Source organism: Indicator indicator, chromosome 23, assembly GCF_027791375.1.
Source record: "Indicator indicator isolate 239-I01 chromosome 23, UM_Iind_1.1, whole genome shotgun sequence".
In the NCBI taxonomy this organism is placed as follows: Eukaryota; Metazoa; Chordata; class Aves; order Piciformes; family Indicatoridae; genus Indicator; species Indicator indicator.
Genome location: NC_072032.1, coordinates 10,322,614 through 10,345,667, shown reverse-complemented (window position 1 = coordinate 10,345,667; position 23,054 = coordinate 10,322,614). Strand labels below are relative to the sequence as shown.

Sequence of the window (23,054 nt, the reverse complement as noted above, 5' to 3'; positions counted from 1 at the left end):
CAAGTTCTACTGGACGTCTGAGATATTTTAGAGGCAAGAAATCAGGAAATACGACACAATTCTCTCTTTTCAGCCATTCTATGGGATGAATCATTCCTCCCAGTGGGGCTCCAGCGCAGCTCCGAAGTGGAGTTATGACCCCCCCAGCAGTATGGGTGTGAAATGCTGGGCTACTGCACTCACCTCATGCCTGTGCCTGTGTTTCATAGCACACGTTTTAGTGATTTGTATTTAAAAAAAAGTATATAGATTTAGTTTCTCCACAATTTAATTCTGTTTTAAAACCATTGGCAGTGATCAAATCCATTCTTGACTCAACAGCCTGTTTTGGCACTAAAAAGGGCAGAGAAAGCTGCTCTTCAGGGGCCTTCCAGCTGCTACTCCAGGCAGGTGGGGAAGGACAAGTACCTTTTGCTGGATCTGCAGTGACATGATGGAAGATTAAATGTTAGAGTTACTAAATACAGAGCAAATAAATAAACTCTGCAACCTTTTAGGCAATTTTCTAGAATTGTTACAAGACAAGCTGGAGCTTTGCTTTAGCTCTCACTTAAGAAATTGGCACTACTTTTATAAATTTAAGCAGAGTTATATTTAATATTGGAGGGAGAACTTGGCTTTTGTCACCATTGATTTCTAAACAACATGACTAAAGCTGTGATGCTGAGACAATGTGTTGCAGAAACTCTGCTTTCCTAAGTAATGCCTCCTACAATGTCTATAAACAAAGGACCGACTTGCACAGGTATTCGTGCACGTGCCTGCTGGAGCTGCTGGTCCATAAATGTGGATTTTTTTGTGTAAAAAAAGCGATGATCTGGTTTGCTTGTTTAGCTTACATTCATTGCTTCACCCATGTAGGGGTGTGTTCATGTACATGCCAATCCATCAGCACAAATTATATATAGATTCATGAAACAGTTGAGATTGGAAGGAACCTATTGAGATCATCTAAGTCCAAACCTCCTACTGCAGCAGAGTGACCTAGAGCTGGTTGCCCAGAACCATGGCCAGTTGCTGTCTGGGCAACCCGTGTGAGTGCATGGTCATTCTCAGAGTGAAAAAAATGTTTTCTTGTGTGGAAGGTAGAATTTCACATATTTTATTTGTGCCCATTGCCTCATGTCCAGTGGTGTCTATACGTCAGTATGCATTGACATGCATACATTCAGTACTCATTAGCATATGTGTAGGTATCTCTCTGCTTAATAATAACAGCAGCACAATAATCATGTAGTCTACCCACAACTCAGCAGCACCAAGCCGTAGGCTGATGGCTTTGTACAAATCAGCACTAACGCTGGAAGAGAAGATGCTGAGCTGCAGCTGGGAGCATCAGAGATGTGGGTGTATGGTATCTCCTGCCAGCTCTGCTCTGTGTGGTGGACTCAGGCAGAGGGGAGGTGCAAGCAGCTGGGAAAGACATCTTAACCCATTCAAACAAAAATTGTCAGAGCTCACTTGTCAGGCATCGAAAGAATGAAATCTTACCATGCTTTCTGCAGAACTGTCTGCAGCAGGCAGACCCAAAGCAGAGAGGATTTTCCATAGTATCTCATTTGTTGGTCAAGTGTTGCACTTGGCTGACTGGCTTCTGTGTAATTCAGAGGGCATAACATCCTCTCCTACCTATTTTATCCTTAGTAAATGTGCTGGAATTTCATCTGCTGTGAACTGAAGTTGCTCACCAGAGATCCCTATGGAAAAAGACCTACTACTGAGCTGAGGGAGGTTTCATCAGCCAAAGACACACCTGTACCTGTAGGTGCACTGGTGATACAGTTTTCAGTGTTGATCCAGCATTTCTTACACACTTAAAACATACTTGAAAGTCAAAGGAATATATCAGGAGATCAGGAATATTTTCTGTGGTAGTAAGACAAAAATATATATTTGTGTTGGGGTGGCAAATGAGACTAAAACCCCCACAAGAATGGACTCCAGTGAGATAGGAAGAAGTGGAGCAGGGGCATGTAACAGGATACAAGAATGGACTCCAGTGAGATAGGAAGAAGTGGAGCAGGGGCATGTAACAGGATGACTGCTTTGCTGCAGCGCTGGTACCTGGTGGCACCAGGTCAGAGCAGCAGTTGTGTAAAGGGAATGGTATGGCATGGTAATACTCCAACTATTGCCACAAACAGTTTTTGAGCTTGAGATAAAAACCTTTAACATTTATAGTTTATTAGCATCCTTTTTTTTTTTTTCACTTTCCTTAGGCAGTTTGCATATAAATCTCGTTTTAAGAATAGTTCATTAAAACCACAGCTGTCACTTGCTGAGAGATTTGGGGTGGGGTTTTTTCATCCTGAAATCATCTTTGAAATGGCTTTTGTGCTTTGCCTTCAGATCTTTGTCTCTCTTTTTTTTTTTTTTTTTATTCACCTGTTAAAATTGCACTTCTCTCTCACAGCTGGCAGATTAGAAGTAATGGAATTTAACTGCTATTGCAATGGTACTGAGCAGGAAAAAAAGATAATCTCTGCAGTTACTGATTTTAGAAATGTGTGTTTTACTAGCCCTGTCCTTTCATTGCCTCATATTCTATTTCCATTTCAAAACACACAGACCCACTGTTCTGCAGAATGATATATACTTAAAAATAGACCACACAGAAATTCACACATTCTCTCATCTAAGAGATGCTTGATGTAAAGAGATGGGAAATAATTAGTGCCAAAAGGCAGTTAAAATGTATAGATACAGGTGTACCGCTGAGGTAAACCTACATGAAAGCTATGGGCTATAAAAGCATCCCATCAAAAGCCTCCCATTACAGTTAGGCTTTAAAACAGGCCAATCTAGGGAAGTAGCTGGACATGTTCTTAACTTTAGAAGCTTGTTCATGTGGAGCTATATTTAGGAGCACAGTTGGGCGTATGCTTAAGGTCCATCAGTTTTGCTCGCTGAAGCTGAAATGCTTTACTGCACAGGGATGAACAAAGGTGCAGATGTATATATAGCTACATGAAAATACTGAGGAAGAGAAGGGAGAGAACTGTATCACCAATTTATTCAGTGCAGAAAAAAACCCTTGCAGACTAGGTCAGGTTCTGCTCTTCATGATTCAAATAAAAATAAATATGAGCAATTGGACAATGATCAGAAAAGCATTACAGGAATTGTCTGGGAAACTTCCTTGGCTGAGCAGAGCACACCAGGAGGGTTAGAAACAGCTGGCAATGTCTCACAGAGTTTTCTGGCAAGAGATGAGTTTTAATCTTTTGGGCAAGGGTATAAAAAGTAGAAACTGCATCTTTGAGAAATCAGGGTAGAGGTAAGGTGCACATTTTCAACAGTGAGGATGATTAATGGCTGATGCAATTGATTTGGGGTTGTGATAGGTTTGCCATCATTTGCAGTCTGAAAGCCAAGGCTGAATGCTTTTCTAGAGCCTCAGCTCATCCCCCAGCTCTGTTTCAATTCAGACAGTACCTGTGGGAAAAGTCATTTTGGATGGTTGCAATTCTCCCTGCTGGCCTTAAAACCTATTTCAGTTTTTGTTGACTTGGGAATGTGATGCATAGTGTTAATTAACCATTCATAACAGAATGAACTGTGGCTTTTATCTTATAAAATACTATATTGTGGGCTTGGGTATTCATAATTATATACAAACTAAAAATTAGTATCATTACTTTTAATATAGCAAGAGGTCACATGAGGAAAACTAATAAAGATTAGTGACATTAGAAGCAAGTTAAAAAAAAAGCCAACAACAAATAAACCAAACCAAACCACAAAACCCCACCCTGATTTATACAATGGTACAATTTGGGTACTTTATTAGTATTCTCTGGTTGTGGATGGTGACATCCCAGGTGAGCATCAGCCCAAAGAAAATTCTCGAGATGAAAAAAAAAGCTATTTTTATTTTCTGACACTGACTACTTCAAGATTTTTTTATTTTGCTTTTTGTCAACTATACTACCAAACTGCAAATAAAAATCAGGTGGTCTTAATTCCCAAAGAAGCTGCTGTAATTTTGTCTCTGGCGTAAACACTATCACAATTTGCCCTATGGAGTAATTTGAAAACAAATTTCTTTTCAGTGTTCTGGTTTCTGTTTTTCTTACCCTCTGTGTATCAACAAGACCTGTGAATTTTATATCAAATGTGTAAATTACAGGCTCCTTTAGTTAACAGGTTTTATTGGAGCACTTGTAATCAACATAATTTATCCTAGGATTTTATCCCAGCCATTAACTTAGTGTGAAATTATCTTCTGCAAAATGAGTAGGAAAACAAAATCCTTCATGGAATTAAACAACAAGTAATTTCCATATTGAAAGCAGATGCTATTGTGAAGACTTTTAAATCTCACAGAAAACAGGGACTCAGAAAACAGAAGTCAGTGGCTATCTTGGCCTCTCAAAGAACACTGATGATGTCTCACCAGGTTAGATTCATAGTTGGGCTTCCTCACCCCCAAAATGCAGCAGCTGGATGGAAAGGAATGGGACTGGGAAGAAGGATCTCCAAACCTGTGGTGCTCTGCTGGCACTGAGGGACAGCTGTAACTTGTCAGGATGATGCAAATACTAACCAGAAAATAACAATGCAAGATAATTGTACAAGTGTGTCAACAGAACCAACAGGTTTTTGATCTTTTTTTAAGGGTTGCCTAGGACCAACGTTAGATTTTGTAGTTCAGGATTTATTTGGGGGAAGAATTCCAATTTCACATTTTTAAACACTAGAAGTAAAAATTAGAAACTTTGTCACTTTGAGATAAACAGCAGTAAATTACTGCTTTTATTTAGTTCTGCGCTTTTTTTTTTCCTTAAGTAAGACTTAAAATACAATGCTCCTTTAGAATCAACAGGTCTCATTCATCTCTGTAGCAGAATATCAGCAATAAGAATTAGAAAGTGCTTTATTAAATACCTATTGCAATATGTTACAGAACAAGGAGGGTCAGCTGGTAAAGACATCAGTCTGCTGACATGAGAGTTGTACTGGAGCTGACAAAGCAAAACTAAAGTGTATGCTCCTGTCTGTCTGTGAGACTGCAATAGCTGTTTATTCTGAGTTGTGAGTAGCCTTCTGCACCCTGAGCAGCAGCATTTCATCCTACAGTATCTAAATTTGTCATCTTATTGGTTCCTCCTTGTCCAACCCACTTAAGGAGGGTCAAAGAAGAAATAAGCATTTTTAAAGTGCTGTCAGCATCAAACACTCCCTGTGATGCCTTTATGACCCCCATTCTTCTGGCTGACACACTGCAAATCAATGGAGGGAACATATAGATTGAAAAGCATATGCTCCAATAAATCAGGGCAAATACCCCAAATTCATCAATTAGTCAGAGCCACAGTGAACTGCCACAGCATGCAGCCTTGGAACAAAAATCACCTTTGAAAAGGGAGGAGGTAGGACCTTGACAGCATCATACTGGGTGGGGCCAGGATCTGATCAGTCCTGGCAAATGGGCCAGTCTGGGGTTCATGTGGGAAAGATCACAGCTCTGTACCTCTCTCAGGGAAGGCTTTTGTTAAAAGTCACAGTGAGACCTATGCAGTGGCCATGACACTTAATGGGAGCCAACAGTTTGTCCCAGCGATCCTCGTGTTGGTGAACCAATACCTCTAGCCAGTGTGATTTTCTGTATGTTATTTTGGCAGTCAGTCAGTCAAAAGACTCTTACATATATGAACTTTCAAGATATGTAAAAAGACCACTTTTGCCTTGGGGATTCAGCAGAGGTAACTGCACACAGGCCAGTCTTCATGAAACATAAACTGTGTATTGATCTGAGACAGAAAGAGCCGCAGGGAGCAGCAGGTTCCCGAATGTCAGAGTAGAAAACAAAGCCAAGGACAGAAACCATCAGTTGAAATACTGTGTAGCTGCTGTCATCAGATATTGCAGATCAAATTATCTTATATTTGTGAATTGTTTGTTGTATGTAGGCTGGACTGATTGCACTAATTACCTGAAACATTGATCCATCTGGATCTCTGGATCTGAATATTAATTTTAGAATAATTTGCAGCTACTTATTGTCACTGCTGTGGCCTTTGGAGTGTCAGCTGCTAATGCAATTGACCAAGATTTGTGGCCTGAAGAGGGACAGACTATTTTATTTTAGCTGTAGCTCTATCCAAACATAAAAGATAATCATAAAAATTATAGCTGTAAAAGTTTAACATATATTTCTGCTGTGACAGCACCGTTGACTGTTGGCATTAAAGTGAGATTTCCCACTATCATCAACTGGAAGATCAAATGAATCCTTTAATGGTGATAAAGCCAACCCTGATCTTTAAGGTTCTCACTAACAATTGCAGCTGCTTCTATTTTGTTTACATCCAGATCTCATTTTATTCATACATGCATAGAATGAGGCCATATAATTGGGGACAAGAGTTCCCAGGGAATAAGTGATCTAATAAGCCAGCTGTACATGCATCATTTCTAATCAGACAGGGTAAGGTCAGAAAACTGAAACATGAGTGTTTCTATTAAAATGTTGACATTTGGGGATCATTTTTATTTCCTGGATTTTAGGGGAAATCTAATGAGGGTGTTTGTTTTTCATAATGCATCATACAAGATGTGGTCAGTGGTGTCCACTCACTCATTATTCAGGGTGCAGAAATTAATAATTTAAGGGTGTTTGTACATCCCTACACACAGATACTCATTCAGCCTGGGTTTTGCACACTATCAGATCACACAGAGGATGAATAACATTCAAGTAGCATTCATTGGGTTTGCCAGGCTGCTTTCTCACCTGCCTTAACAAACACTTTAACAGGGCCATCACAGGCCTGCTCAGATAGAAGTAAAGAAGTGGTGTCAACTGTTAAAATGAAAGCATCATTTGTAAAACCACAACCTAGGGGTGTTCAGAAATCTCACCTTAAGGAAAGTTGTGAAGAACCACCCTTTTAAAAAGCCTTTTCCTCTTTATTCTTGCAAACATGATTTCTAAGAATTTCTTCATCTTATTAAGTAATAAATTAAAGCCCATATTGTCTGCACAAAACATTGTCATCGAGTTTACAAGGAAATTACCCTAGTCACATAACCCTGATGATTGAAATTTGCACTTCATTTTCAGCTAGAAACAACTCCAGCAAACCACAAAGCCTATGACTTAAGAAAAACTACTATATCTTCAATTTGCTTTTTAACCACATCCTGCTTTGTTCAGAGCTTTTGCAGGAAAAGGGAGAATAACACAAGCAGGGTATACTTAGGAAAGAGCAGATTAGAACTGGAAGGATTTATTACATGCTACTCAATGGAAGAGGCAGTCAGCTTTGTTCTTAAATGAACTAACCATCCTCCTAAGGATCTTAGATTCCCTAGTCAGTGGAAAGAAGCATGTGCTTAAATTACTTGAATAATTTCCCACTCTGCTGTTCTCTGGAGTGATCTGCTTCTCTGCACTGATAGAGTCTCCTCAAAGTCTATAGACCACAAGTGGGCCATACAATACAGGAATATTTCCAAAATTATCAAAATAGTAATTGGGAATATTTATTTAGTGATTAAAAGAAGGAATTCAAAGTATTGAGAAATACTAGTCAAAGGAATTCAGTTCTCTTAGAAATATTTGATCAGGACTCTTCCCTAGAGACCCCAAAGTAGACAAACTGTCCCCCAGAGGTTCCTCAAGAGCGTAACAATGAGCAGCTGTCACAACTCTCTCCTGAGTAAGCCAGCTCTCCTGCCTCCTGTCACATGTTTGAGCACATAGGCAGAAATAGGGTAACTGTGTGACATTTCTTGTATTTTAAAACCTGTGATAAATTAGTATTGTCATGATATGCTACAACAACAACAAAAAAACAAAACTGAAAAAGAAAAAGAGAGAGAGAGAGGTTTGAAAACAGTTGTTTGAGAAATTCCAGGGGTTTAGCATTGATCAGAGAACTGAAGTTCACACTACAATAAACAATTTAATTATTGTTCCTGGTCCAAAAATCTATGTCTAATAAAAATCTCTGTTTCTAAAGTGTTTGGAACTTCATGACTCACCATTGGTTCAAGATTACTTAAACTAAGAAATGCTTCCCTAAAATACTCTGTATTTTGATGAAACAATATTTTTTGAGAGAAGCCCTGTTGTGAAAACCTCTCAAGCTTCTCAGGCCTCAATCAAATCTCTGCTCCTGAAGCAGAACCATTGAAGTCAGCAGGGTTTCATCAGTGCAGCTCAGAACAGAATTTGCCCATTAGCATTTCTTACTGCTAACCTGCTGCCTTAGATCACTTTTATGAATAAACTTCAGTTTCAAAACTCCAAATCAGTTTAATCTTGTGGACAAATGCAATTATTTTAATAGTAATGCTAAGAAACAGAAAGGGTTTGGTAATTGCAGATGAAATGTAGCTATGTTACTTCTTTTTGAAACTTCCAAATGTGTGCTACATGGCTCTAATTGAGCATATAGCCCCTTCTTGGCCCTAGGGATTAGCCAGCTCTGCTTTAATTGAACACAAATACTGGGCACCAGCTAAAGAGCAGCAGTTCTAGCAGGAGCATGACTTAGGAGCCATCCCACAGAAGCAAGAGGAAGAAGCAACAGGCCTCCTCTAGCCATCTTTGAGAGCTCCTTCAAGATGAAGTGGAATTTCCGGATCTATCCAGTGAAATGATTTTTTTCTGATACTAGGATTAGCTGGAGAGTTGGTCCAAGAGTTGATTTGGAAGGAAGATTAAAGCTTTATTTGGTTAACTGGATGGCCTTACTCACTTGACTTGAAATGGAACCAGTCTGAGACACAACCAAGTGAAGTGTTTAGAGCTGGTATCTGCATGGAAGTAGGTGAGATCAAGCTACTGTGTCATGGGGAGACAGACTGTCCAAAATGAATGTGAGAACCATTAGAGATATGATGAAGTAGCATGACGAGCAGCCCTAGAGAGAGGCAAAGATTACAGCAATCTGAGTAGATGGTGACCCTTAAAATTGGACCACAGAAATTGCTGTGCAAGAACATAGGAGTTCTCATGCTCAGCTTCGCTGATGGTTCATCTACTGCAACTTCAGGTGAAGGTCACTTCACTTGCTCTGGGTTTTGCACCAGGCTGAAGAGGTGGGGAAAATTCCTAGGCAGGTTATGGCTGTGTGTAGTGCAAAAGAGAACTGAAGATTAATGATGGTGTGAAGCAACCCCTAGAAGCAATCAGGTAATTGATGGCATGGTCTGTGTTTGCCATCTAGTGGTACAGAGCCAACATTTTCCTGATGCACGAGAGCAATCTGTCTCAGAAGCAGAACTCTCTTATGTAGAAATATGACTACTTTCAGGTAGATGGTGGTGACAACTGTATCACTGTCCTTTTAGCAACTAGGGGCAGATATTTTTCAGCCCTTGACTCACAGACTAGATTATTAATGGCTTAGCAAGGGTTACCTAGTAATTGATCTGTCTCTCCCTTTTATTAGTATTCTGGTCATTGCTCCAGTCTTTCAACATTACAGATGCAGATTCTAAGAATATTCAAGCACCCAACTTTTCACTGCTTTCTGTGGTAATTGAGGCAACTAAATATCCTAGGGATTTGAGATGATGTTCTAGCAGTGTGCAAACCATGCTTATAAAACTCTCAGCCAAGGGTCCTCCACATTTCTAGCAGCATCAGTTACGCTTTGCTGCATCTCTGTATGAAGACATATGATCATCTTCCAACCAGAAGACTGAACTGCAGAGAAATTAGCAGCTCATAAAGAAATTACACAGGAAGTACATACCATTCTGGCAACAGAACATATATACCTAAGCACAAGCTGTAAGACTAGTTTTCTTTCTTAAAACATTTCAAGAACCTGTGAATAAAGAATTAAGTTAAAGGATTAACTTTATTTCTCAGCTATGTCATACAGTAAATACAAGAAAAAGGGGATGCATTAATAGAAAAACATTTTATCAGAAGAAATTATATACAGCATGATACCTAACCATACTGTTAATTACCTGAATTTCTTGCTATATAGTTAAAAAAAACCCTGTCATTATTTAGTACATTTAAAATAATTCCAACATCCCAACTAAATTGTTTTCAGGTTTCACTATGAAAACATGGCTAGGAATGAAGATTTGGATGTGTGACTCAGGAGCATCACTCAGTTTAGCTGTTCTTAGGATATTGCCTCTGAAATCATGCACATTTTCCTATGAAACCACTTGCACAAGCCACAATGAGGGAAAACAAAGGAATACAAATTATGTAGAGGACAAATCCCAGGGGACTAAAGCAAAGATTAAGAAGATCAAATTCACTTTACTATGTAGTGTTAATCATATTAACACTAGTATGATTCTGAAAACTATTACCTATAACGTCGATAACAGCACATATATAACAAAACAGAGGGAAGAAAAAGTTTAAAAACAACAACAAAACAAACATTCTATTGCCTGTGGTCCCTGCTTTTAACAATATCAAGTCTTTTATTTATTGAGCAGCTGTTGCTATGTTCACTCATTCATTCATCCACTCATTCAACTGTTATTTAATTAATTATTCAATCAATTGTTCACTGAGGGACCATAGATGATCTATGTTTTACAATTGACCTCAAAGAGTGAGGCAGCTGAATGCATCCGATAGAAAATGGAAAAAGGCATTGCAAGGTTCACAACAATTATCCAGGGTTCAAAGCCAAAAACTATTTCCTCTAGTCCATTGTCATACTCTGGGCGGCACCCAAATGCTGGTGGTATCCACAGCTGCAAGGAGAGAACACAAGGCCAGTGTTAATCACCAGTGATACAAGTCATGAGCCCTTAATGACTGTGGCCCCACCAAACTGCAAGCTGGTTTCGGAAATCCCTAAAACCCTGCCCTGTGGGGCACACTGGTGGAAGAGGGTTTCAGCTTCTGCTGCTGCCACAGTTTTTGTACTGTGACTAAAATGAGCCTCAGCTCCCAGATTCCACCTTTAAATAAACTTTGTTCCCCAAAGGCATAGAATTATAGAATCATAGAAATCATAGAATCATAGAAATCATAGAATCATAGCATCTTCACTTATTCTTCCAGAAGAATTAAAATTTACTTCATACAAACTACAGAACTATGTATTTTTAATACACTTATTAGGCTTGAAAAGTTGTGAAGTTTTGGGGTACTACCTTGTGAATAATGTTCAAAATATCTTACCGAAAGGTTGCAGAGGAATAAAAACGCAGCAATGTTCTTCAGAATTCTCCTCTTGTTGTTAGTAACTGAGTTGCTACTGTAAAATGAGAATTCTGAGTCTGGATGCATGACCAAACTGTTTTCCTGATTTGTTTCTTCTTTGGCACAATCACCACCACCATTTTCTCTCCCAGAGATACTGCCCTTAAACAGGCAGGGAACCTCCCCGCTGTCAGGAGCAGCTCTGCCGTTGTAAATCTCTTTGGGGGTAAGTGACAAAGTGTTCCCCCGAGATATAGTCACTATTCGGAGGGTTTTAATATTATCATTCACCTTTTCCTGCTCACGATGTATGGATTCAATGATAAAGAGGTTCTGAATGTATTTCTCAATAATAACCAGGACAGAGTAGGGCAGGTTGTACCATGTGTATTTTGGATGGGCTTGGGCACAAATAATGGCAAGGATCGAGCCCCAGGAGAGGAGCCAGGACCCTGCAGCCGTGCCCACCAGCAGCTCTGCATCAAGTTTCCTAGCAGGATTTTTTGAATTATCCAACGATCTGTCTTCCAGTCTGTAGATGAGAAGGGCAACAATTCCAGCTGTACACATGAGGGCCAACACAAAGATAGCATGCAAGTAAAACATAGTGAGTGCTAACTCGCTTTTGATTTTGGAGCCTCCAATCTGAATCAAATACACAACAACTATGGCTATGGTGCTAATTAACACAATCAGCCCAAAAACCATTCCAACAGTTATGCCGTGGAACTTGAATGGAGTTTTGTGTTGCTGGTGATGCTCGACTTTGCGGCCAATGTTCTTCCACAGGACATAGAGCATTGTGGATGCTAGGATATGGTACTCTATGTTAAAGGGGTACAGGTAATAAATTCCTTGAGAAAAGATGGAACAAAGAGTTGTTGTTGTGCAATTGCATTGAGGTGCGTGGTCGTCTAAAACTAAAGGAGAAGGAGAGATTAGTTATGTGCATTGTAAGGATTTCTCATTTCAACTGAATAAATAAAACATACATAAAATAATACCATTTCAGTCAAACACCACCTCATTCCACCCAGTTAACCACCTAAGGGAAGGTCTCATCACTGACGTCATTAACCCAAAAATGTTTTTGCATGTGCACTGAGGTTTGATCTCTGACTTCACTGCCCAAGCACTGAGCTATAATCACATCAGAATGAGCACTGCACCAAAGTGTGTCAAACTTCAGCAAGGTCTTGGTAATAATGGTTTTTTATAGCACGAAAATCCAGTTCCCAAGGGCTTTGAGTCCTCAGCCCTTCAGCTTAGCAGGCTTTCACAGAAGCCTGGGATCTGTGGATCAGATCAAGAACAAGTTTAGTAAGGAAAGGACTCCATTCTACTCTCATGTTTATCAGTGGAGTTTCTGATACCAAACCCACTTCTGATTAAAGTTGTTCACAGCTAGGAAAGAGGTGAAGTAAACCACTGATACTTTCATGCAATGTCCCAGTTTATGGTTTAACAAAAAAAAAAAAATGAAAATCAGTCTTCTCCTACAGTGACAGTATTTTGTATGACAGCAGGAATCCCAAGGTGTACCAACTCTTCCACTTACCTATTGTTATGTTCCCAAAACCAAGTGTGATTAGTCTTTCTTTATGTTCATTCAGTTGATGTTTCGACTCTGTTAGGACTCCATTCGTCCACAGCAGTAAGTTTGTGAACACAGAATGGATAACCCCAAATCTACAAAAGAAGGCAATGATTGAAGGAATCCTCACAGAGTGCAGTTCCATGTATGTTACATGAAATAGATGAACCTTCTGTAGCATCCTAGGTGGCACTATTTAGCTGTCAGTGCAAGAAAATAAAGTCATAGCCCATCTCTAAAGATGCACCACAGTGGAGCACAACCAATCAATGTTAGACTTCCAAAATGTTATAGCTTAATGTACTAAACTATCACTAGCATGCTATTATTATTTGGTTTGCTCTCTCTTTGATGGTTGTTATTCTTTGGGCTGAACAAGCTTCATGTTAATCACAGAATCACAGAAAACATCCAGTTGGAAGAGACCTCAAAGACCATCCAGTCCAACGTTTGACCCAGCACTGAAGGGTCAACACTAATGAACTAAATGAACAGTTGAAGAAGGTTAATTGAGTCCTATTTCACAGCCTTCTGCAGTGCTCTTTCATACTCTCTGTGGCTGGTCTTTCTTCACAAATACCACCATGTTCTCTAACTTCTAGTCCATGTATTTTTGTCCCCTGGAGAGAGGTGAAGCCAACAGAGGGCTTTATCTAGTTCAGCCTACTTGTACAGTGAGGGTAACACTTTTCAATGTCCCTCATACAGTAAAACTGGGCGCACCTACACCTATGAGCATTCCAGGTGAGGATCAGATCCACTTTACCTTTCAAGCGTTTTGAAAGACTGGATAATATCCTTTGCATGACACCAAAGAAAGTACACCTAAATGAAAGGAACACAGAGAAAGATCATTACACTAATGAGCATGTATGACACTCAAAAAGAAAAGTGCATCTCTAGGAAACACTGATGGTTATCATATCCTGAGATGACTTAAACCGAGGTAGCTCCATTTCCACACGTGATGATGATCATGATTTCCACTGATGTTCACCCAGAACCTTTCTGGCATGATGAACCTAAGGTCTCTTATAGGCAGAGTCAGTGGCTCAACAGCAGAAAGTCTCAGTATGACTCACCAAAGCAGAATTTGTGTCTGTATCTGGAGAGGTTTTATTTCAACGACAGAGGAAAGAAAGTTACCAGCTGTGGACAGCGGTATGATTGCTGCAGGGCATGGTGATGCTAAGTTTGAATAATGAATTAAAGATATTAAATTCTGTGAAGGGAGAGACATAAGTGAAAGGATGCCAGACCTGATTAATAAAACAAACTGCAGACAATCAGGAAGCAAGAGAAAAAGTTGTACTACCAGTCCAAGAGACAATTGCATTAGGAACACATCTACACTCAGGCATGGTGCAGAAACCTCAAGCTGGAGAATAAAAAGAGATAGATAACAATATTGAATTAGCAAGTAAAGGGGAAAGAAGTATTAAAAGTGGGAACCTCTGTTTGTGGGAGGATAATGGATACCCCAGGATACAGATTGGTGTTGACACAAAACCGGTTCCAAGTGCTGATAAGTGCAAAGAGAATGATACCAATATTCCTCAGGGATGTCAGGGTGAAACTGGGAGTCCTGTTTCCTCAGAATAGGTCCTAGAATAATGGACTTGACAATTAGTGATCAAGAGAGAAATGGCCCAAAAGGTTTTTCTTAGAAACATGCCTGGTTTGGTGTTTCAAAAATGGTCTGAAAAGTACACAGAATTTTCCAGTTAAAGTAATTGGAAATCTGTTTTACCACTGTGCCTGTTAATGTAGGCACCCCACACCACAGCTGGTGTTGTCCAAGACATTCTGTATCTGATTTTTAAAAAAGCTAGGAAAACGTAGCTCTCTGTGGGTTGCCTACACCAGCCAACAATAACATGTTCCTTCATTCCTTTAAAGGAACTCTAAACCCCCAGTGTAGAGACTAAAAGCTACCATAGAGGTTTCACTGAAATCAAACAAATTAGCACCTTTGCCCCATCCGATGCCATGGTTGATTTCCCATTCTGGGATAGATGCAGTTAAAATCCAAAGCAGATGAGAAAGCATTCTTCAAAACTTAAAAACCAGAAGTTTTGAAGATCTGTTCAGACATTCTAGTCAAGAAAGGGGGTGGAAATAGGACCAGGAAAGTCAGTAAGACAAAGAAATAGTACAAAACTCAATTTTTGCTCACAGAATACTCATTGCCTCAAAGGGGCCTCTGCTTGCATGATGCAGAGCCTGGCTTGGAAGGGCAGATACATGTTAGTTCATTCCTTGCACAGGAGCAGTATGTATATATATTCATTAATTTAATGGCACATATCAGGAAGCCTTATTAGAGGGAAATACGACAGAATCTGGCAGATATTCTGCAGAAAACAAATCCTTTGGTTTTTAGATGACATGTAATTAGGGATGCTCTCTGCTGTAACTTCACCCTGTGTTGCAAGAACATGAGATTTGTCTTAGCTATGCAGCAAATTACTTTTTTACTTCCATTGCTCAGGCTAACATTCAAGATTGCATTATTTTAAGCTAAGTAGATGATAAATTCAGCAACACTGGGTGATAGAAAATTTAAATTAGAATTCTTGTTCCCTTTGTTCAGCATTGTTGTAGACCATTTCTTCCACACTCCAGTTCATGGTAGCTGGAAATCTTGTCAGCTCAGGGTCAGTGGATGCAATGAAGAATGCTGCATGCAGATCAGCAGGGGAAAAAAGACTTTATTTCTTTGGTTTGTTTTTCAGAGATAAAGCAGAGAAGCTGCAAGGCATGGAGAGTAGATATTACAAGAATGTAAAAATAAGATTACTTCAACCAAATCAAAAATTCACCCTGAGAGAAAAAGACAGAAGAGATCAGAGGTACTGCTTAAATTTCAGTGTTTTTTTTTCTTCCTGTTGTTACAGAAAGCAGTAAAATGTAGGTTGTTCAAAGGCTTATTTACATGCAACTGCTAGGAAAATTTTATTTTCTTTCTGAATGACTTAATAACCTTGGAAAATGCATTAGAAACCTGGCTATAACTTAGCTGAGCAGCTTTTTCTTTCCTTTTTTCCCTACAAATCTGCTGATGGGGGCTCAGAAGAATTCATACAATAAAAAATCATCTATAGAGTATCAACATCTATTATAGATGCAAAGCCTTAAAATAAACAAGTAGCTGGAATATTTTACTGGAGTCAGTGATTATGTTTGCTGCTGTGCAGCCACTGATAAGCACAACCAAAAGTTTCTGGAAGGGAAATCTTTTTGGTACGGGAAAGAACCCATTTTATAGTATTTTATAACAAGCTAAATACATGGGAAGGGTTTTGTCCCTTTGAAGTATCAGGCTTCCATCCCTAACCACAACAGGACATCAGGGTAGACAGATAGAATTGAACTGGTGTGGCAAGTCCTACACAGAGAAATAAGTGAGTTGTCTTCAGCAAAGCTGCTCATTTCAGCCTGAAAGGTCTGAAAGTTATATATGTTACTTGAACTATAAACAAACCAACCAAACAAAAGACAAACAAACAACAACCCCCCAAAAAAACTGAAAACAAAGACAACCAAACACACAAACAAAACAAAAACCCAAACATGTAATTTAAACTGTAAGAGGACATTTTTGATTATTTCTTTTCTGAACCATTCTGAGTTTTACAGCAGAGCAATTTCAGGTTGCAAAGCCTGAATTTACACATAAAATGGATATAGATGCTCGAAATTTTACCTCTCAAAAGTATCCTGTGACATGCTTAGAAATTAAATTAGTGTAGAATTCACTGATTATGAGAAAAGATAATTTTGGTAAGAAATACAGAAATAATATAAAACTGCAACTGGTGATTTTTACCTGTAAAATGGTGTGCACGGCATGTGTAACAGGAAAAATGCCTTCAGTTGGTGATAAACAGTTTGAAAAATCAATATAATATCCAATTTTAAAAGAGTCCAGAATTAAAGTAATCACTGCAAATAATGTAATCCCACCTACAAATGAAAACAAAAAAGTCAATATATCAGAAGATGAGGATGCAGAGCTATAGTGTCTACAGACAAGCTGTACCAACATGCTCAGATCTACTTAGGGAAATAAAAGTCAGTCGATACCTGTGTTCTTATTTAGGGAAATGAAAGCAGATCAATGCTCAGGAAGATAATTGACTCAAAGGAATAAATCCCTCTAACCTGTGAAAGTCTCTGCCCAATACATTACAAAAGCATATTGCCATACATACACATCTTACACTGTCAGTGTAGAGGAGCCAGGACCTGGAGACACTCAACACCTTGCAGATGGCTCCCAGCTCCTTCAAAGTCAGCCTCTCAAGTAACGGCAGCACTGAAGCAGCCATACAGTGCATGAATTAATGCTCTATACAGCCACACAGCAAACTATACAATTCCAGGGACCTGAACAATCACATTACAGTCTCCTGGCTCAAGAGCTTGACAGTGGGAAGTAACACAATCACTTGGTATGCCTTGGCTAAGGAGGTTATGCTTTAACTCAGAGTCCAAAGCTACAATGAGCTGTAAGGTTTGTTCTCCTAGAACAGAATCAAAGATTTCACTTCTGTATCTATTATTTCCCACAAACACACACAAAACCCTAATATGTTTCTCTAAATATGTCTTTCATACCCTACAGAACTTTCAAAATACGTGTTTCCCCTTGTGGTTCGTTTGGGTTTTTTGTTTTTGTTTTTTTTTTTCTTTCAGCAATGGAAATATTTTTTACAAACTCATTCTGGAAACAAAAATGTGGTAACACAATGTATATTATTAATTATTGGGTTCATACTTTTAAGACTTTACACAACTGGCAATAAAATTGTTGAAACAAATGCTAAGGCCCTAATTTGCTTGGTTTACCTTTTCTCTCTAGGCTTTTGTCCAAACTAGCTTCCACTGGATTTAATTTGGCTTATTTGAATTAAGACTAGATAAAAATCTCTCCACAGACTGGACCTTAAGATATAGATCAGCATTAGCATCTTAATCTTTCTTTGTAATTCCTCACAGAGTAAGTAGCATCACTAGTGCTGACTTTGATTAATATTTCTCTTTTGTAAGGGACCATGACCTAACTCCCTCATAAGCATGTTCCCTTGATGTGTTAATTAAATATAACACTGATTTAATAATGTATTGTTGAAGTTGCAGTGATAAAAAATTAGTATAAATTAAGTGATTGCTATAGAGTACTGTATTATTAAAAGAAAATGGGATTTTTTTTTCAAATGATCAATCAAGAATAGGATTTTCAATGTTGCTAAGTGGTGGACTATTCTTTCTCTTAACCATCAAGGGGGAAAAGGCCATAATGAGAACTGCAAAAGCACCACTGTGAACTTAAAATATTGTTCAAATAATGGAAAATTTAATGCAAACAGTAAAAAAGATACAAATTGCAATTGTGTCAAGAGCTTTGTAAGTTGCCTAGCTGTCTGTGCTTTAAGCAGAAGCTGTGCTGCTGGAGAATGTGGTAAAGGAAATCCATTTGTGAAGCCAATTGATTTTCATTTTGAGGCTCTGGCTCACTTGGCTGAACTTCCAAATAACGGTCAGAGAGCTTTGCCTAAAAAGAGAGTGTACTCAAAGGAATAACATCTGGAATGAGTCAAGGAAAGGCCTTCCTAAGCTTCCTTCTGATTCTCTGAGTCTGGATAACTGTACCTTATTAAAGACAAAGCTCTTCCTGAAACTTTTCCCACATTCATACTACAAGAGAGGTTCTTGGTCTACCATAGGACTGGGAAGACAGCTGTGCTCCAGGGTTCACACAGTTGCAAAAATGCCCAAGGAAACTTTTCTGTGAGAAATTTTGGAGAATTATGCATCCTTTTAGTGCTGCACTTACAGGAGGTGTTTGTAAAGTCATTCTTTTTCAACATTTGGCATAGCAAAATACTCTAAGTATCCAGCTGCCACTGCTTTTCCTAAAATAACATTCACAGATTGAGGGGAATAATGAAAATACACTTCTTTTATATTGCTTAACTGAGGAACATTTGCTCTCACCATTAGAGCAAGGAGATATTCTTCAAAGGCAGCTGATGGAGCTAGTTAAAAATTGGAAAGAGCTTTCTGTGGAAAGACTTGATGAAAATTTCTCTTTCCCCCCTTCTCCTCCTTTCTGGACTTTCAGTCTTTCAGATAGAAGATGTCTGTGACCATTGATGCAGAAGAGGTCAAAGGGGATCTTGGCAGAGGAACTGCCACCTGAGTTTTTCCTTAGCTCAAATAAGTTTTCTTTTACCAACAGAGGATAAAGGACTTGTACAGGCTTGTTGTAACTACAAGAAACTCCTAAGAATAGGAAAGTGTAGGACTTTCCCTAAGGGCAATTTTGTTGAATTGCAGCCTAGACATCCAAGAGAAGCCGTGGAAGCCGCACCACTTGAGAAGCAAGTACAAAGAGCCATCCTGTGCTGGTAAAAGAAATGGATAAGGTAACCCAGTAGTTCATTCCAGTATCTTATTTCTAAGTTTCTGTAACTCCTTATATCCTGTAGGACAAATGAAGTGCTGTGAACGCTGTGCCAAAAGAAAAAGGGCAGGGGGTCTTGCTGTACTTACCCATGTTAAGCAGTATTTATTCCATACTTAGGAGGAGAAAACTACCCTCTGAGGAACAAAAGCATAGCTTGGGCCAAAATAGGATCAAGTGAAGCCTTGCATTAATGAATCTCATGAGACTGTAAGCCACATAAGCTAATAAATAAAAAATGCCTGGGAGATGAATATTGATTTGGAAAACAGTGAATAATCAAGAACAATTGAACAGCTGGTAGGTGAACTCCATACATTTCAGGCAAGGGTCTATTTACAAAGCACAGCTGTAAAATGTTAGACAAGAAAAAAGAGATTTTCTCTGAGCAATTCATACAACATAACTTCTAACAGCTGCAAAGAAAAATAAAAGACACAAGCACCGAGTACAAATTAAACTTTCACAACACAACCTTACTTTTCAAAATAATCAGGATTTAGATTTTCTTGGCATTTTCATTTAGATATTTTTTAGCTGTTTCTAATTAATTGTTCTCATTGCTAGTATGACAGAAATACCTTATGGAAAAGCTGCCTTACAGCACTCCACGTAACATTCTTACTTTCCAACCTATCATTTACAGCACTGAGGCTGGAAAAGGGCTTGGTAAGCCTGGGCTTGCCTATTACCCTACAGAGTTCTGATGTGGGTTTGTTTTCTTTCTTGGGACCCAGAAACACAGAATTCCTGTCCCTGTGACTGTGGTCTTCTCTCCATATGCCTTTATATCAATATTCCTAAGTGCATGTGACTTTGCATATGAGGGACCACCACTACCTGGGCAAACTTGTATGCTTTTCCTACAAGCTGCTTTAGATTCCTTGTCTTAGATGTTTAACATACTAACCAACTAAACTCCTCTGGTCAGAGATTTTGTCCTTCTCTAACTCCAGATATTTCTAAGACATCACCGTACATATATAGCTGGGAATCTCTGATATAGGTTGGTATGGGGAACACTTGAGGACCTTTCTGACTGGTACTAGTCTAAAGTAAGTTGCATTTTCTGAAAATTAGGGCAATTCCTCCAAAAAAGCTGCATGATGCCAACAAAATTGTCTCTTCCATTCACTGTATTTTATTTTTTCAAGGGTCTCCGAACCAGCCTGGTGAGGGAAGAAGGGCTGCAGAGCTTTCAGCATTGTAAAAGGTAGGTTGGGAAGTGAGGCTGGTTAGCAAACAGCTTTCCCATACAATCTCCTAGTATGTTCAGCTTATGCATATATTTACTTTTAGAGTGCACTGTATGTGTGTGTTAAGTTCATGAATACCAGGATGCCTCCTGGTAGGGATGGAGAGAGTAACACAGTGATACCAGAGATGGGTGATGGCACAGATGTCTCCTTTGCAGTGCCACCCTGTGTGCCACCGGCCAGTACTTACACTTCAGCCAGCGAGCCCCGGCATGTGTGTCCTTGTCCCGGATCAGTCTTCTTTGCGTGCAGCTCCTGCAGAGGTACCACAGCATCCACAGCAGCTGGATCAGCATCAGCGTGATCAGGTAGGAGAGCAGGTGGCTCTTGCTGATGCCCACAGCATGCACAGCCCAGGCGAAAGTGAGCAGCAGCCCGGCCAGAAAGAGGTTGATGCCGTATTGGCTGCTGAGGATCTCGGCGTTTTTCTGGGGGTAGCTGCCGCCTGCGGCGGGGGCAACGGCACCTTTCTCCATCTCCCCGCCGGGTGCTGGAAGCGGGCGGCCCCACTTACCCCGGGGAGCCCCGAGGCCGCTGGCTGGCCCGGCCCCCACCGGCAGCCGGGGGCGGAGCGGGGCAGCCGGCCCTTGCCGAGCCTCCCCCCAGCCGCTGCGCGCCGGGAGGAGGTCTGCGGGAAGTCCGCCGCTGCTGGGGGTTAGCCCCGGGGTGCCCCAGGGAGGGCGGGAGGAAAAGCGGATGGGGCTTTGTGGGGCAGGAGGGGTCTTGCCTTAGACTCGTCCGGCAGCCAGGGTGAAGGTTTGGGTTAGGGTCAGGAAGGAATGATGAGGCGGGAAATTAGTCAGGAGGTGGCCATGTCCCTGGGCGAGGGTGGGCTCTGCGCAGCTGGTTGTGGTCAGGGATGTGGTGCTTGTGTCCATGTTGACGGAGACACACGCGGTGTAACACGCTCCCCAGATAAGGAGACAGAACAGCGAGCGGTGAACACAACACCTTGACAGATGGTGACTGGCTGGGAAGCTGAGGAGTGACCAACGTGTGGGAGATGTTCAGAGAGCAAGGATGGGCGATGGAGCCTACAGCCAGCAATAGGGGTGGCAATGCGATCACTCACCACCCTTGCGTGCTCTGGGCTCCACAGTCCACCGTTTTTTGCAATTGGCACTTCCGTTCGTAGTAAATAACCATGTTTATCAGGACTTTTCTAGACCTTTCAAAAGCAGCAGTTTACCTTCTTATCTTCCCGAGTCCATTCCGACAATAGTATTACAGTGACTGCTAGCTGGAGTAGCAAACTGATCTAGAAGAAGCAAAGGGTTTAAGTCCAATTCTTACTGACTCATCTTCCCAATCTTTATCCATATTTTGACCCTTTTTATTTAAATTGTTTAGTTGTAACTGTGAACTATGGACATAAGATAACCAGGTATGCAAACCTCAAGATTTGGAGCACTAGTTGGTTGCCTATAAAAGGGTGGAGAGGAGTTTAGCCCTGTTTAAAACACTAAATATTTTTTATGGTATTTTGTTTACATATAATGTCAATTCTCCTGATTCTAGGTATTCAGGTACCTAGCCATAGCTTGGAGGCCAAATGCCATGAGGCACTAGTCCCTGTTCCAGCCAGGCACGTCCCACATTTTACCCTGTGGCTGCTGGTAGCATATCAAATTTCCAAAGCATTGTTTTTTACGGAGTGACCTACCTCACATGAAATGAAGGCACTGATTCAATGACAAGCAAAAAATTATCTAAAAGAAAGACAGGATTTATTTAACACTACTTCCACTGGCAAAATTTAGATTTTAAACTTTTCCAAAGCCAGGAATTAAAGCTTTTTTTCTTAAATAACAAAAGACATTACTGATCTTAAATGTAAATATCTGAGGTTTGCTTTCCTCTTAAAGAGCAGGGAAGGAAAAGAAAATGGCAGAAGGGTGGAATGAGTGAATTCTGGATAGACACCTATTAGGGAAGCGTAAGTAGTAGCTCACTTAACTAAAAGCTAGCCCTGTGTTTCTGTCTGACCCTAATAACAGTACAAATAAAAAGCCTAACTAGTCAAACAGGCTTCAACCACCTGTAGCTCAAAGCTACATCAATCATTATCAGAAGCTTATGGAAATGCCAAGTCCTACTTTTATCCTTTAAAGCTTACATAACATCAGATAAAGAAGATGCGTTCATTTTACAGCCCTTCTATGGGTAACTGTAATAAAGGATCTTCACTGTGTGGACTATTTTATTTCAAGACTATTCTAGAGCATCCCTTGACACCTGTGAAGAAATGTTCATTCTCATCCTCACACGAAATTAACGTTAACTGGATACAGAAAATACCTATGGTGGTAGCCAGCTAATACATTCAAGCTTTGGTAGAGGTGGGGATTTTGACCACCTAATAAATGCTTTCAGGAAACTATTAAGATACTTCTTTATAGTCTCTTGCCCCAAGTTCTTTATGGTGGTAAGGAAAATAACCAAAGAGTTCACAGAATTATAATTGCCAGCATTGTTTCATCAGGTAGCAAATTACAGCAAATATTGTTTTAAATCCATAGCAGACTTGCCACTATTTTCCTTTGAGCACATAAGTGAGTGAGCATTGCACTGGATGCTCATAACTGTTACTCT

At 39.9% G+C, this 23,054-nt stretch overlaps 1 protein-coding gene across 1 annotated transcript; it reads right to left on the bottom strand.

The window, feature by feature from the left end:
* Positions 1-10,518: 10,518 nt before the first annotated feature.
* OTOP1 (otopetrin 1) lies at positions 10,519-20,938 on the bottom strand. Its single transcript, XM_054391526.1, has 6 exons — positions 20,653-20,938; positions 16,567-16,703; positions 13,504-13,562; positions 12,702-12,832; positions 11,123-12,063; positions 10,519-10,689 (listed from the first exon to the last, which is right to left on the bottom strand). The coding sequence occupies exons 1-6, from the start codon at positions 20,936-20,938 to the stop codon at positions 10,519-10,521; spliced, it is 1,725 nt and encodes a 574-aa protein (XP_054247501.1).
* Between the last annotated feature and the right edge of the window lie 2,116 nt (positions 20,939-23,054).

Coding starts and splice junctions, on each gene's coding strand:
- OTOP1 (XM_054391526.1), bottom strand. CDS start 20,938: ATGGAGAAAGGTGCCGTTGCCCCCGCCGCAGGCGGCAGCTACCCCCAG. Junction 16,704..20,652: donor CGGGGCTCGCTGGCTGAAGT/GTAAGTACTGGC, acceptor TTTCATTTGTAG/GTGGGATTACATTATTTGCA. Junction 12,064..12,701: donor TTTTGGGAACATAACAATAG/GTAAGTGGAAGA, acceptor CTTCTCCTTTAG/TTTTAGACGACCACGCACCT.